Below are 17188 nucleotides of genomic sequence, written 5' to 3' on the forward strand. Positions count from 1 at the left end.
AGTTGCCAGCCCTGACACACAACCTTCAACGAAGGTATGCCCATTCATGCATGTCTCCACACAGAAGACGCTCTAGCTGAGAATCAAACAGGACAACATCTTACTGTGAGGCGACAACGCTACCGCAGCACCACCACCACAGTACTATCACTGTTTTCATGTAAACTCCCTAATACATGCTAAATCTGACCTTTAAATTCATTTGTAACCATTCTCAATTAAACACTGGGAGAGGAAATACCCATCCACTTCCTAAACATTCCTACATGAAGCTCATATTGCATCCATCCAGCCCCAACCCTTTTTTCCCATTTTCCACATGGGGTTAGGGTGCCACCTTAACAGTGACAATCATCTAGAGCCAAGGTATATTATAAAATAAATCCTCATAATTATTCAGAAATGACAAAATGCCAGTAAAAAAGTCCAGCTCCTGAAGTACCATTGATCAGCAAGACTTTCTATCGGCATATGTTGAAGGATAGAGCAAAGAGCAAAATATAAGAAAAATCAGGTACAGTCTGTAAAACTACACAAACAGAAACCTACTTGATTTTCCTTACGTTTGCACTGTCCCTTGTAAGTCTCTATTTTTTTAATAATTAAAAAAAATAAAACAGCAACAGAGATTCTGTTTTCTTCATCGCTTTTCCTGTACTGATGTACTGTGCAAGAGTCCATACACAGTGCATCTGTATAGGGAAGATAACACTGAAGAAGACTGAAGTGCCCTTATACTAATACATTATTCAAAAATGTTAAGCAATTTCTTTGTTAAATAATGTAATTACATAATAGCAATAATCTACTCCTGTTTGTGGATATATTAGGATTTACCCAGGGGAATGCTTTGTTTAATCACTCAAGCTTCACCCTTGTGATCAAACCACACCAACTGTGAGTAGATCTTGACATACCCAAGTGCAGTCATGGGTTATTACTTGACAACAGTACTTAGTTGCTTTGTAACGAATACCCTGCTTATTACACAATTTATCCTGTTTTTGGTCATTTCTTTTGATCACTGAAAACATCAAGTTTAGCAAATGTGAGATCATTTACCCTGAAATTACTTCATCTTTAAAGCGCTAGTAATCTGAATTTTAAGTTGCCATATCCAACAGGAACAAATCAATTTCCCGTGGGAGTACTGTGGGTTGACATGAACTTATCATACTTTACAGTTTGCTAGTAATATTAAATGAATCCTACAGAAGCTCTGTCACTCCTTCGTGCCTTTACACTATGCAAATTGCTCTAATTATCATGCAAATGGCTACACATATATTAACAGTGCCAGCATTATGCAACAGGAAATTTCTGCCTTGAATGCAACATGTTTTGTTCTGCTGTCAAGTCTGGGCAGTCATATTCTATGATGTGTTTGCTATAGAGCTGAGCAATTTTTTTCTTAACATCCAAATCGACACACTAGCCTTTAGATACACTGTAGCTCTGATAAAAAAAAGTTATAACAAAACACTAACACATTCTTTCTGTAGAATTTCTAGCTGACTGAAAGCTAACCATCTTTTTAAAAACATTTGATGAATCTTTTAAAATACAGTAATAAATTGTGACAGTACTGAAATAAAGTGCAGGGCATCCTATAACAGTAAAGGAATAGTCATTTAGAACAAGAATTAATTCCAAACATCAAATGTTGTTTGCATGTTATATCCAGACTAGGCATGCACTGTCAAAAAGGATGCATTTACCATCCAGTAAAGGAAGCTCATCTTCAAAGCTGTTGGGGTCATTCAAGTAGGATAATGTTGGAGGTGTATATGTTGGTTCTGAAAAATGTCCAGAATGAGGAACAGATTGTGTTAGCTGTTCAGGAGGCATAAAGGCTCCATCTTGTACTGATCCAGGAGAATAGATGCTAAAATAAATATTGTAATCAACAATTAGTAAAATTAAAAAATATGTATCTCTTTAAAGGCAATGTGTTTGTTGATAATCATTGTTACTTGAAAGACTCTCTTGAACTATACTTTTAAGACATTTATAATTATAAAACTCAATCAACATTCTTTTATTACTGTCACGCTCCCTCATCGATGCACAGTTGCATTGTTTTATTTTACTGCAAGATTTCCTCTGCACTTCCTGTAGACGATGTTAAAATTGCTCAGAACCATTAAATTATGAACTAACACATGCTGCAAAATATGGAAAGGTGATACCTAGGAATGTAAGACACTGCCATATGGAAAAGGCACTCAGAGAGATTTGCTTCTATTGCGAAAATAACCTAACACAAATTCTTCAAGGGCAGGAAGCCATTATCTAAGGAGCACTCCATATATGCAATGATTTTCAAAATGTATAATATAGCGGAGTAAGGTACAGATAATAAATTTAAGACAGCCAGCACTGGGAGATGGCAGACACAAAGCAATTACGACAACATGACTTTGCACTCATATTTCATACTTTTTGGGATATAGGAAAACATTGCAAAGAAATATTCTGATAATGAAAACACAGCCAAAGATACCCATGTCTTGCTGGTCATTTATGAAAATATGTTGATTTGGTAAACGTCAATAGTTCAGCATCTGACAGTGAAGGCAAACAGATCAAAACAGTAGCAATTCAGTATAATATATTTAATAAGGCAAACAGAAAGGTCCAGAAGCTGTACCTGGTAATGCAAGGAAAAATAATGACAGCAAGTGAGATGGATAATTAGTGTCACTGGGCTGCCCTATGAAACATTAGGCCAGATTCATAAAGGTTATCACAAAGTGAACACGTACATTTTCTGAATTCAAGAACAGCCCTACCACAATGCTTGTGCTGTCTACTCACTCAAAAAGGTTAACACTAAGTGTACATATAGTGTACAAATTGTAGTAACCTTTATGAATCCAGCTTTTTGAATTACAAGACACCTAAAAAGCAAAATGCTACCCATAAATGCTCAAAATATCAAAAGTATAAAAATCTAAAACTGTGTTTTTTGTAGGCATCAAGCTTCCTGAACCCACATGTGGGAATAATACCCCAGCACCCCTACACCACATCAACTCCATGGTCAGAGAATCACAAAAAAGGAGAAATCTTGAACAACAAATGAATCACTGTTGCCACATAGAAAATACATTGGCAGTGATTTCCTATGGAAAGCAGCAATTGGCATTCTGTTTGTTAGGATTTGTGACTCAGGAAATTGATACTCCAGAAAATTGATCTCAGATGCTTGTAGATATACAATGTTTAAGAAAAGTACAGTAACGACATGTGCCCCAAAGCCTGATCTTGATGTAAATATAAATACAAGGTCTGCCAATACAACAAATCATAACTTTAGGAAGTTTCAGTAAACTTGACCATATTGTACATGTATATATTTATGTACTTTTTGGAAACTATGAGCCAAATTCAAGACTCTATTTTCCCAAACTCTAAAAAGGAGGTTAAGGAGACAGAAATGCCTTAGGCTTTCACAACTAAAACAACTACTTATATTCGAATATTGCACCTGGAATTAACAGAACTAACCCTCAGAAAATGAACTACATGAAAGATACAACCAGGGCCAGGGCTGCTACCACTGCAGTAAAGGCTTAATTTCTTTAAGACAGACAAGCAGACAAACTGTACATACTAGTCTCACATCCAAAACACTTCTGGAAAGAGTTAAAATCTTTAGCAGGTTGCATCATTGACTCCAGTCAGCCAAAAATACGATACAAGACTTAACATTGTTAAAAACTATAGAAACTTCCTAATAGACAATATGATGACCTAACCAAAGATTAAGTCCATGTTTAGATCCATATACACACACTGACAACACAACACAAGACTCACAAATTCAGTTCTCGAAGCTAAACTCCTTAGCAGCTTATAACCAGACATATTATTTTAGGCAACTGTCTGTTAAATAAGTCAAAACAGCTCTTCCCAGCATAAATAAAAACTAAATGTCCCTTCATAGCAGTACTTCTCAGTCATATATTCAACCACTTAACCACTTGATTTTTCATACAGCCTTTAAGCATACATGCATCATTCTACTCAGCAAAAAAGCAAACCCCGAGGAACACAAAATTAAAGACCTTCAGCAAACCTGTATTGTATAACAAAATCTTTGAAAAATGTGTATTCAAACTCTAGGATCACAAAAATATGGACTTTTTTTGTGATAAGCAACACGGTTTCAAAAATTCTTTCAGTTCCATGCATACCTCTCAACATCTTAAAGCGTGAAATCTGGCCAAATCCACAAATAATGGGGGGGACAAGGGCTCCAGAATAGGAACGGATTTTAAAACGTGCTCTTATGTACTTAGAAAATTGTTAGAATAATGGGTTTTGCATTTGCATGCATTTTCTGAAGGCTCTGAAGTTTGAAACTCAAATGTCTATCACTATTCAATGATTTCAATCCTTGATGATTTGCCAGAAAATCACAACTTTTATGAGAAACAGACCAAAAATATGAGGTAAAAATCTGGACAGTCTGAAAATCTGGGCAATTGAGAGGTATGGTACCATGACAGCATTAGGTACAGTCAGTGACACCATTTATAATAATAATATGAATGGCTGAGAACTATAGGAGGTCTGTTCCTTGATATAAGTGCATCTGAAACAGCAAATATTAACCTGCTCCTCCACAAACGTTCAATTTCAGTGTTGGCCCCAATACAATAAGATAGTTTCAAAGTTATCTTCAAAATGTAACATTCCAAATACACCTAAGAACCTGCCTTTCAACAGAACATACTATTAACATGAGATCCACAAGGATCCATCCAAGGACCACTCTTATTTCTGCTATTCATTTATATTTCTGCTGAAATGCCCCACCTCAACCTGGTCCATGACACAGATAATATCGTACTACATCTATTATGTAAGAAAGCCTTGACCCTTCAAAAGACACTATAATCTACTTTGATTTGACAGATTTATGGCCCTGGAGGAATGTCCCTAATTAATCCCCCGTAATCTAGCATTACAATATTTGACACGCAGCAAATACTCCCTGCATCCACAAATCTAATTATTACTGATACATATGGCAACCCCCTACCACAACCAGCAGAACAGATGTACCTAGGGATCTTCTTGGGCCTTACTATTTCATTGTCCAAGTGTACTAACAATATTACTAGCAAAACACTCTACCATAGGTGTAGCTAGGATGGGGGTGAAAGGGGCAACCACCCCTGGCAAAAATTGTTAGATGCTGCAATTGATCTTCAGTTTAACCCAGCAGTGAATGCAGATATTACATTTGTTGCCTAAATTAAAGTAAATACACAAACTGGAGACCACCACAAACCGGTCTTGAGCCTATATGATATTACAAAAGCAGCAGAATAAATAAATAAATGCAAACATTTATGAAGAAAACATTTGAAAATGAGCTAGAATTTAAATAGAAATACAGTTATATAAGAACAACAGAAAGAAAGAAACAACAGATGTAGATAAAAACTGAAATAAAACTATATAAGAACAACTTCTTAATATATCAAGGGGGGAAAGGTCAGAATCCAGCCAATATTACTACTGGCCTTTGAAACCAGTAGATTTTCAGTAACAGGGGTACCAGAGTTTCATACTGAAAGAGCATTTCAAGACCAGCCAACAAAGCCATCATCAAAGGCAAGGCCCAGACAATGTTTTATTTGTCTGTCGTCATATACACTCAAAGAAGTTTTAAAGAAACAGCACAGAAAGTGGAAAGCTAATAATTCAAAAGTGAGACATCTTTATACTCCAAGGCCATACCCCACATCTATAATATGATGTAGAATACATAGGATATCATTTAATATTTTCTTCTGAGCAACCTCAAAATACGTGGAAATAATTCATACATTATGAAAGCCCAGGCCTTGACAGAAACAACAGTGTGGAATTATATAATTCCATCAAAAATAAAAATTCTGCAAACTCTGTAACTTACCATAATTTAACCAAAAATAATATGCTAGAACCAGTAATCTTCAAGGCTGGGATTCACAAACATGGCTAAACTGACTACTGCTGTCTGGGAGTAAATATCAAGGTACCACTGTCCAGTCCACAGAATTCAAAGACTACCTAAAAGCAATCTCCGAATGCTGGTCTATATAACTAAAAAATAAAGTGGTACAGTCATGCAAACAAGCATGGCACAATTATGTTACATGCACACGCGATAATGCATGAGTGAGAGGTATACTGTACAGTAGGCCAACCTGATGAAAGCATTAGATAACTGTGCTGCTAATGCTCCAAGAGAGTCTACTAAGATGAATTGGTCATCATTTATATTCATGGATACAACACCCACAGCTGGCCAACCTGTAACATCAACACAACAGATGAATACCATACATATTTTTCCCCATTTCTGCCAACTTTAAAAATCCCATGAAAAACTGAATTTAATGACATTTAAATTATACCCGCTTATTAAAAATAAATTAGTTTTAGGCCAAGCAAATTCAGCTGGATACTTTCAATTGCACGTCATTGTGGTGTGACTGTCTTAGTGGAAGGAGGTAAATTCAGTGCATTACAAAATAAATGGACAGAGAGTACATTCAGTTATTTCAGGACATGTCTGGAAGAGATGCTTGGTAGCCCACCCCAAGTCATAGACCCTTTCCATGGCATAGCTTGCATTGCATATGCATTATTATAACCTAACAGAGTCCCCTTGAAGGTGATATCAACACAGCAAGTACTATATTAAATGTAAGTAACTTTATAAGTAAATAATGATTTATGTAAAAACAGAGATGTTCAGTAAATTAAAAGTAACACAGCAAATAGTATACATTCTGAAAAAAAAAAATCCCAAAAAAATGGTTTAGTTAGCATATATTATACTTACTGAGGTCCAGTGCACTTTACAATTAGGGTTGAACTTCTAAACTTTTCATAATGGAAATGCATGTTAATATTTATTACAGTGTGTAAGATAATCACAGAGACAAGCAGGAGCAAGCAATTTTGGTGCCTTCAAGTATTTGTTGATTAAACCTGATCACTGATTTTGGTAACTATTTTGCATAATCTCATTGCATATTGTGTCATGCAGGTTTCTGTATGTGACGCAGGTTTAGATGGAAAAAAACCCACCAAGGATGCCATCTTATAACATATGTCAAGAAAAGGAGTTGTGAGTATTGTCATTTTTTTATAGGACTGGCTGTATTTTCCAGCGGGATGCCATTAAGGGATTACCGAACCAGGCACCTAATTAAATGACAACAAATTTTCTTGTAAACAAATTAATTTACTTCAGTCGGAATATTTATATTTACTTAGGTGAGTGCTGTCTTACTTATAGCATTCTGATACATGTTAAATACCATTACTAATCGGCATATGCATGGAAACAGGAAACATAGAAGTGATATTAATACAGAAGGTGAGAATGTTTTCAAATTTGATTTAACCCATTATCACTCTTGTGGCAAGTTGTACAAGCAAACCAGTTACAATTACTCCTGTTATATGTCCCATCCTTTATCATCTTTTATTATATGTCATTATAATGTGCTATTTTCACACTTCTTTCCGCTTTTCCACATTCTTAATCTCCAATTAATTTTGTTTAAATTTGGTGGCCACACAGAACTTTTCCTCTTCAGGTGGTATTTTATATTTAACCATAGTCCCATTTCCTAAATTATAGAACCAAAGGGCCAGATAAGAACTTTAGCCTCTAATAAAATTGAACAGAAAGTCACCTAATAATAGGAAAACAAAATGTATCACTTGTTATCCCCTCACTCAGCTGCGGTTATCTATACCTTAACTTCAACAGAAAGAAATCCTGTACAGAGCCAATTTACCACTTAATCGGATCTGGAGGTGTGCTTCAAACATATTAAATGTTTTGGCATTGTTTGTCACTGATACTTGGGCATCACCATTTTAGGAAGAAAGAAGTCTACAAAGTATACATTAATACTAGATGATGGGGAAAAGAAGGCCATTTAAAGTGTTAGCTAACTGTAACAGTTTGGCATCAACATAAGAAAGGAAGACAGGAAGGGAGAAAAAGAGGGAAGGAAGTAATGTGGAAGGTAGGAAGGTGTTGCTGTGCAGATGCAGGGCCTAACTGCTGGTTAGCTACTAAAATGCCAGCTTCTCATGCTTAGCCAACTGCCATGCTTTGCACTAACAACTTTACTGAATGGTTGGTGACAGAAGGAAGTAAGATAAACTACGCCGGCATGCAGAACATGGGACCAGTGCTTGCCTACCACCTGCATAAAACAGTCAGAATCATTTGATTTAAGCCAAAAAATGTCAAACATAAATCTTTCTACTTTCTAAATTGATTTTAAATACAGTAATTAGCCAGTAGTACTAACTTTTATAGCTGATCATCTAATGAGGGAAAAAAACAGGATTATTTTGTTTAGCAGTGTGTGTGTGTGTGTGTGTGTGTGTGTGTGTGTGTGTGTGTGTGTGTGTGTGCGTGTGTGTGTTGTAAATTACTAGAAATATCCAGGAACAGTAGAATGGAGTCATGGTCAAAAAGCACAAAACTGACCTATTTCAACAACAAGGTGTTGGTATGCCATCCTCATTCATTAATTTACTACAGTATAATATATTAATATATAACATCAAGGTTTTACTGTCTAAGTAAATGGTTTTCCTATTAAGCACTTACAAGTACATCAGCCAGCAGCACTGAATTCATTAATCTTGGTTGAATTCCTGCAGGATAATGCAATTTCCTGTGCAAATGTATTTCCCTCCCAAGGAATACCCCTGTCCAACACTGAAAATCTATCACTACACTTCTATGCACTCCGTGGTTACCAAACATAAAGGGTCTCTGAATGACTGAAAGTGCAGAAACAAAAAAATCACTACAGATTATAAAATAATACTTTATTTGTTCAACTACCTGCCTCACTATCCCAGCAAGAGACAATCTGTGACTTACAGTGGTAAGCAACAACAGGTGGTGATTGAGGCAGAATATTTTGATGTGACTTTAATAAATGAGCCCATCATTCATAATATTTTGCAAGAAAGAGAAAAATAATATCTTGCCAAATGAGGTGCCAATAATAATACGAATTGTTTGAAAATGCAAAGCTATTTTACATGATCTTAAATGTTACATTTTTTTTCACTACAGAATGTTAGACAAATATTGTTTGCTTAAGGTTACATGATTTTGATAATATCATTTGTGTCCACATTTTTGGGATGGGATGTCCTCAAGAATTTTGTCTATATCAAAATCATTCTTAAATCTGGTCTGAATGTGACTGAACTGATCGATTCTGAAACTACTACTCCTGGTCTCAGCTCATTGTATCCAATCCACTTTCTACAGATGGCAGTCCGTTGACTGCAGCAGCTAGTTGTGCACGTTTCTTCCTAAGTTCCAGGGGTAGGAAGTGTTAACGAGGACAGATGGTAAGGCACCCTAAGGTTCTTCAAGCAGCTATCCCTTGGCCAATGATGTGCAGCAGTCCGAAAGTGGTTCTTAGCTGGCAGACATTTAAATGTTATATAGACCAGCACTGACTGCAGCTGCAGTCTGAACTGTCCTGCTCATCTTTTCACAGCAGGCAGCTGTAGTGCTCTTTACCTCTTCATGGACAGATAATTCCAAACCTCAACCTGCCCATACTTAATCTGATCATAAGGATAAAGACACTTTTGTTTGCAGGAAGTAATTACTGCTGAGTGTCAGTGTAAGAGCCAGGAACCATGCTTTCCTAGACCTTCCCTCTACAGTTGAACTGATGAACAATTTAAAAGATAAGCAGGTAAGTTTAGACCTGGATTCGATTGCTCCTAGCCTGGGTATTTTTGGTGTGAGTGTGTGTGTGTGTGTGTGTGTGTGTGTGTGTGTGTGTGTGTGTGTGTGTGTGTGTGTGTGTGTGTGTGTGCATGTTTGTGTGTGGGTGTGGGTGTGTTGAGGAGGGGAGCACATCACTTAGCCAATGAATCCTTACTTTCCACAATGCCATTATTTTACTCACCAAGTTTTGTTTTGGCGAATGTATGCTGCTTCTGATTATCAGAAGCATTACATCTGGACTACAACGCCTCCCTTGGTCTAACCTTACAGAATGTTTTTTGTAACCACTTACAATGTGACTTCCAGGTAGCTGCTGCAGATTGGAACTGGTGCATGTCCTTCACAAGTATCTGTAGATATTTAAAAATACAGGACCAGAACTGTGCAGGTATGCAGCATATGTGAGTGCTTAAGAACTGCCCTGCACTTTGTGCTCAGCGTATTCTGTTTCTCTGAGACACACTGGCTGTTGGCTATGATAGTATGTGCTACATGGGGTTGGGGGAGCAGTATTATGGGGAGCAATATTATGGGGAGCAGTATTATTTTCTTCCTTGTTTTAAGCTTGTAACTCTTCAGCATAATTCTTATTTGCTTCACAGACATCTTCATTTTGTCACACAAAATGGTTGAGACCCAAAAATAAAAACATTAACTAATATAAAGGGGTTCATCCAATGATCAGAAACTGTATCACTAGTGGTACATGGCTCCCTGGAACTCAAAATGCCGAGTGCCAACAAGCTGAAAATAAATTACCAAAAACACAGGAAAACAGCGAATTTTAAAAACCACTCTTCTCCTTTAAACTTCACCCCTCCCAAGCTTATATATACCAACTGCAAGATCGCCATACCTCAGAGAAAAGTGAATATTCTGAGAAAAAGCATCTCAGACTCAGACTTAGAATATGTAAGTCCATTCTTTTGGCCATTCACTCCCTGTATTTCAGGACTCGCTGTAGAAAGTCCTGACATTTCAAATGGTTAACACAGTACACAGTTGAGAACATCCCTCATTTGATGGTGCACTTTCCTGTCAACCCACATAAGCTTTATACAAAAATAAAGCTTTTGTTAGTTGTAAGAAAATGTAATATTTTACGAAGTACATTCTCAATTGTGTACTGCTTTGGTGGTATATTTTCCAATGAGGAAAGTACTGTTGCTAGGCCTGTTTCTGACTAACAATGAAAACAAAAAGTTAGTATTTCAGGCTTTCAGCATCTTCTCTGTTACTAGACTGGCTGGGATCAGTGACTGCTGGCTTCAGCTGCAGTACTGTGCTGGGATTACTTCAGGTAGTAGTCTAAATGTGCATGCTCTTCTCCTTCATTTGTTTGTTCTGAAACATGACATGGTCCTCTCACACTCTTCAACAAGTGACTTCTCATATACAATTGAAGATCTAGTTAGAGAAGCCATTCAGGATCTTAGGATCAGATTAACTAACTGGCAGCTCCATTTGTGTCTCCAATGGTGACTAGTATGACATACAATATAAGGGGGGATAAAAGAACAAACACCGGTTGAAATGAAAACATGCCATTTCATTAGTACATTTTCCAATTTCAACAAAACCAAATAAAAATGCTTTTTTAATTCCGATTCCAGACTGGATTGAAAACTGAGCATATGCACATTGAATTATGCTATTTCTCATGCAGGTGGTATCTCAACTTTAAAGGGGGGGGGGTCGTGTGTCAATGTGCCAAGGGCTAAGTACACCACTGTTTCTTCTGGTTTCATGTTGGGTAGTTGGTGTTATTGTATTAATCACTGTACTTGCTTATGAGCATGTCTAGTATAATAATGTATTAGATGTGCAACATTTAGCAGGGAGAACATTAAGTACTCAGTGTTAAGACAGAGCTGCTGGCATTTGCTCCTCTTTGTCAAAATAAGTAGAAACAGCCTCTGGAAGGTTGGCTTTGCCAACATCCGTGCACTGGAGTTATTGGCCTATGCACAGAGGATAACGTTTGTTACAGGGCAGCATAGAGTTGCTGTATGTGCCAAATAAATCTTTAGCAGGTCACTTACTAATACACGTTAATGTTTCACCTGGGCATGATTTCTGTTACTGTACTTACATACAGGTTTACTAATGTGTTTAACAATGCTCAATTCAGTGCTAAATGTCACGGATATGTCACACGACCATAGTCCTCATTTTGCAATATGTACATCTCACATCTGCTATAGTTAAACAACTGTAAGTATGAATATCAGAACATTATTCTGTTGATATGCTGGTCAAAGTGACTATATGTGCATCATGTCCTAATTGCACTACATATATACATGGCATGTATGCACAGACACACTTTCTACCATTCACATCATGCAGGTTGCTGCCACAAATGCTTGTTTCATGAATTAATACTATTATTGAAATGATTTCACAGGTGTGCATGATTCTTCTTTAGTATTTCCACATTGTGACTGGTGTGTACATTGTCATTCACCTTCATTACTGTTTCCTTCATACATACAAGGCAAAAATCGGAATACAATTCTTTAACCTGTGTGTATGTTCTAACATCAGTCATGTGGGTATAAATTCATTCCTTTGATCACCTGCACAGTATATAACACAACAGCAGAGTAGGTCCACACATCTGCAACATGGATGTAGCTAGGTTTTCTCAATTTACTCTTGTGAGTATGTAATTTTTCAGAGCATGTCTCGGAAATGTACAGTGGAAACAGTAAAGAGTTGTTATAGCTGTCAAAATTATAGTATAATATATATTCATGTTCAACACATGCTTTCCTAAGACAATTTTAACTTTAAAATAGCCCTTTTATGGTTACAAGTGCCAAAAACTGACAATAAAAAGTCCCGTAGTGAAGTGCACAGGGCAACAGCTTGAGAGTTGCGGACAACTGTTTTACATGATAGATAGGTGGTGGTGTCAACAGTATAATGTTTGTTACAGCACAGAACTTTCTGGATACACAGCTGATGTGCAATAACTGTAGGTTTTGCAATATCCCCTAATGTATCTGCTTTTCTTTCCAACTGTTATCTCACCTCTGCAATTTAACTTCATTTTACATGTATCACATTTACTCCCTTTGTTAAACTGTAGCAATATCCCTCTCACATCCTTTTGTCAACATTTACGTTTTATTATGTAGATGTGTCCCTTACTGGAGAGGATTAACTATATAAGTTATCGTTTAGGCTTAATTAGTGGTGTTTGTGCAGTAATTTACTTTTATATAAATATACATTACTTATTAAGCTCCTCTGCCGGTTAATTATGTACTGAAGTTGCCCTTGCCTTGTTTTGTGCTGTCCTTGCATGCTGTTTTAAAGACGCTGGATGTATTTACAACGTGTTGTTTATAGTGTGTGTCTGAGCCTCTCTGCACCTCAACATGGCCACTAGCAGTTTTTTGGCTATGAATAAGTGCTGCTTAACATGTAGGATTGCTTAGCAGCTTGCACAAACAATGGGCACTGCTGCTAGTCACACTAACTTGAACGAAACATGTAGGCTTAGCATGACATAGACAAACATATTAATGAATCCCTAAGAGAGTGTTTGATAAAAGGAAGTATCATACCAATACCCAATGTATTGTTTCAGATAGACTAGATATGGGTCATTGGGTACACAGTCACACATAGGATTACAAGCCTAAGAATGATCAGCAATTACTTCACAACAAACATTATACCTTTCAAGGACTCTTAGAGTACAGCCAAGCAGGTCATGTATTTAATCACAGAGACATGAATGAAACGGTTAGTAGACTTTAAATAAAACAATAATATGGATTTGTTAAGCAAGTAGGTCCACTGGAAACACAGTCCCTTTTCAGTGATGAACTGGGAGAAATGTCTACTTAAGTCACTTGCAAAATACTACACTGTAGGCAAATATAGGCATCAAACCCCATACCAGAGGAATTAAAGCTTACAGGATTAATCCTCTTCCCCAACTGCCAAACATATGAATGGCCATCACTGGGCCATGGACCGGTTAACAGTAGAAGTTTGAAATATTTACCCCAGGCAGAGGAAATCTCAGTGGAAGTGGGCTCACTATAGGTGGAGAAATAAGGAAATATAAACCAAAATCTTTTCAAGGGATGTGATAGAACATAATATCTCAGAGAATATTAACACAGGGCTTTTACTGGGAGGATGTCATTAAAGCTACATTTATAGCAGAACAAATGGTGGAAGAGAGTAAGACGTCAAAAATAAGAGACAACAACTAACCTGACTCCAGAAAGAAACAATGAAAGGCCTAAAGTAAGCAGGCTATTTAGAAATAATAGAATTACAAGATGGGTAAATAAAGAACTGTACACAAGCACAGGTAAAATAGATTAAAAATTTGACTTATTAGTTTAATGTGGAAAACAACTCTAAGTATATATTACAGAGATTTAAGGAGAAAAGACAATTTTATCAGACAAATCAGAACTAAGCACAATGTTATAATCTGTAGTGATAGTGAGTGGAGAGAGGAGTTTAGGAATTTTTATGCAGACTTCTACTCAAGCTTCTCCAGAAATAGATAACTGAACTGGGACGCAGAAGATTCCTGAAAACAGTTACTAGACACAACATCATATCACAAGGTTGAGAAGGACATTGCAAGACAATGTAAATGCAAATGGTTCATCTTTCAGGCCCCTGCTTTTAAGTCTTTCATTTCCCAAATCCGTGCTTATAGTACCAAGGGTACCAAAACTTCTCAGAGATTTGGGATGCATGGCTAAGCTTAAAAAGACCCAAGCAGATGTTAGCCTAGTACACACCCATGGACCTATAAAAATGAAGTTTTACAGGTTGTTGAACAACCAAAGTCAAGCAATCACCAGGGTCTGTTGGCTTTCAGGCAGATTAATCTATGGGAGAGTGAAATAAACTGTTTATTTCATGCTTACATGAATATCCAAACAGCCTGCCCCTTGTCTTCATCCATGTCAAAAGCAAGATTAACAGGCTTTCTAAAGGGTGAAGGAGATCCTGCATGCATGTTTAATTGCTATCCTATAACTCTCCTCAATATAGATATTAAAATACTTCCAAAAATACTAGCCAGTTTACTAGATGAAGTGTTTATTAACCCTCATTAATATGGATGCTAAAATACTTTCTGAATCACAAGGCAGATGATTATACAAAATATTATCTAAAATAAATGACCCAGTACAAGGTGGCTTTGCCCAGGAGAAACAGAAATCTGATAACTGGTAGATAGTGGCTAGTTTTGTCAACATATTTGCAGGTAGGTGTACAAAGACTAAGACTGATTTTTTTTATATTAGATATGTAGGACTGTATGAGATCCATAATGCAGAAAAGAAGCTTTGGGAATCAATTTCAAAACTGGGTAGATATATATAGATATGAGGACCCCAAGTTTGATATTTTAGAGAATGGAGGAACTACTGATGGAGGCAAATACATGAAAGTAATCTTCAGTGGCACACATTATCCAAACGATTGTGTGCTACAACAATGGAGGACCGATACAGTAATGTTAAGTGGGGATTTTAGGTACTAGACAGTGAACATAAATAGGCATTTTTATAATGTTTATAAATTACTATAAATCACTGGGGGATAACAAAGTCAATATCATAAAACCAGTACTGAAAGTCTTCTAGAATTTTGGAAACTTATCCGGGCAATGTTCTAATGAGGTTAAGAGATTAAATGTATGTAGGAGTAAGGGTCCTTGCAGGCTCATTAAAGAAGCCAAGTTCCTGATATATTTAGGGCTTAAGGTTAGACATACTCCGATGCCAACAGTCCGTAGAAATTTATCCACACTAAAATGCAGATATGTTCTTGTCTGACAAAGTTCACTACTAAACTTAGCACACCTACACATAGAATACATGCAGTCAAAGTTATGATTTTACCAATGGCACTGATGTCATTAGGACCATGCCTGTTCCACCTGTACATTCAATACTGTATAAGTTACAAGATGTGAAAGAAATGTTACTTTAGATGTTAAGGGGAGATATATAGCAAAACATAAAAAGCTTACACCCCAGTTATTCATGGGCATGGGGCTGCCATATATACCACAATACTGCACAGCCTTTAACTTAGTGCAATGCCTTAGGCTAAGCAAGGAAGATATGGGACAATGAGAGAAAATAGTCTTAGCTGACACAAATTTCTAAGTTACCCAAAGAATGGCTACAAGCTTGGGAGAAGGGCCTTCTAAAAAGAGGAGCCTATGCTTGGGGGTGGGGGGAGGCACTGTCAATCAGAAACTTGGGAAAATCTGCTAATATGGTAAGCAGTATCTGAAAAGTACAGTGACTTATGGAGAACATCTAACGTTATGCAGTGAGGACAATTACAGGGTAATGAAACAGGCCAGGGCTATGCACATCCAACACTACACAGTTCTGAAAGCAATAGGAGGAAATCATATGTTCCTGCTGAAAAATGGTATAAATACTTTTACAATTAGATCTGTGTGTCTATATATATATATATATATATATATATATATATATATATATATATATATATATATATATATGTGTGTGTGTGTGTGTGTGTGTGTGTATATATATATATATATATTTATATATATATATATATATATATATATATATATATATATATATGTGTGTGTGTGTGTATATGTATATATATATATATATATATATATATATATATATATATATATATATATATATATTATATATATACCCCGATTCCAAGTACTGATCTATTGAAGGAAACCCACTACACCAACAGTATTTGAACGTATGATCAGTGATACTAATGCAAAATAAGATGTGCTCCTGAGTGTATATCCCTACTTTTGTGCCCATTGAGTACTGCTCCTGGTCAGCTACATAACATTGCCATGCCACCCCCCACCCAGACACGCAGGCTATTGTCAGACCTTAACATACCATCCTACACTCACACTGGTCTTTTTTCTATCCCAGCTCACTTCCTACACCCTCTGATATTCCACTGTATCTCCCTCTTGTACTTCTTCTTTCTACTCATGCCTGCCCTCTCACTGTCCTCCTCACTCACATAGTCTCTACCTTAACCACCTCTGACCTAGTACCCCCTTACCCTGCCGGAGTGCCCCATCCACCTCCACATTCTAGCTCCCAGATAACCTGTGCTCCTTCCCTCCACAAAGATTTAGGAATAATGCCTCCTTCTATGGAAAGAGAATAGCAAAGCTTTAAGTAATTGCTAGCTTTCTCGAAATTGTAAACTACTAACCAGTAGACTCCAAGCATAACGCCTTACTGTACTCCCTGAATCACAACTGTTTTTCACAACTGCTGCTCCTCCAGAACAGTGCTGTCCTGCTCCGTTCACTATGCTCACTTCACTCCCCAACCCTTCCCCCATTCCCACCCACCCCTATTG

General features: G+C 36.9%; 1 protein-coding gene across 2 annotated transcripts in view; it reads right to left on the reverse strand.

Moving 5' to 3' along the window:
• The window catches only part of YIPF7 (Yip1 domain family member 7), a 355884-nt gene that overhangs the window by 265437 nt on the left and 73259 nt on the right, over positions 1 to 17188 (reverse strand). Inside the window, exons 2-3 of one of the 2 annotated variants that reach the window (XM_044061396.1) lie at positions 7096 to 7212; positions 1719 to 1885 (exon numbers count right to left, since the gene is read on the reverse strand). In XM_044061396.1, the coding sequence (XP_043917331.1) occupies positions 1719 to 1848 (130 nt within the window). In that variant the 5' untranslated portion in view covers positions 1849 to 1885; positions 7096 to 7212. The remainder of the gene's footprint in view (positions 1 to 1718; positions 1886 to 7095; positions 7213 to 17188) is intronic. The other variant, XM_044061395.1, reaches the window with a different exon arrangement.

The sequence above is a fragment of the Protopterus annectens genome, chromosome 2.part0 (genome assembly GCF_019279795.1).
Source record: "Protopterus annectens isolate FY-2018-M chromosome 2.part0, PAN1.0, whole genome shotgun sequence".
Taxonomy (NCBI): domain Eukaryota; kingdom Metazoa; phylum Chordata; order Ceratodontiformes; family Protopteridae; genus Protopterus; species Protopterus annectens.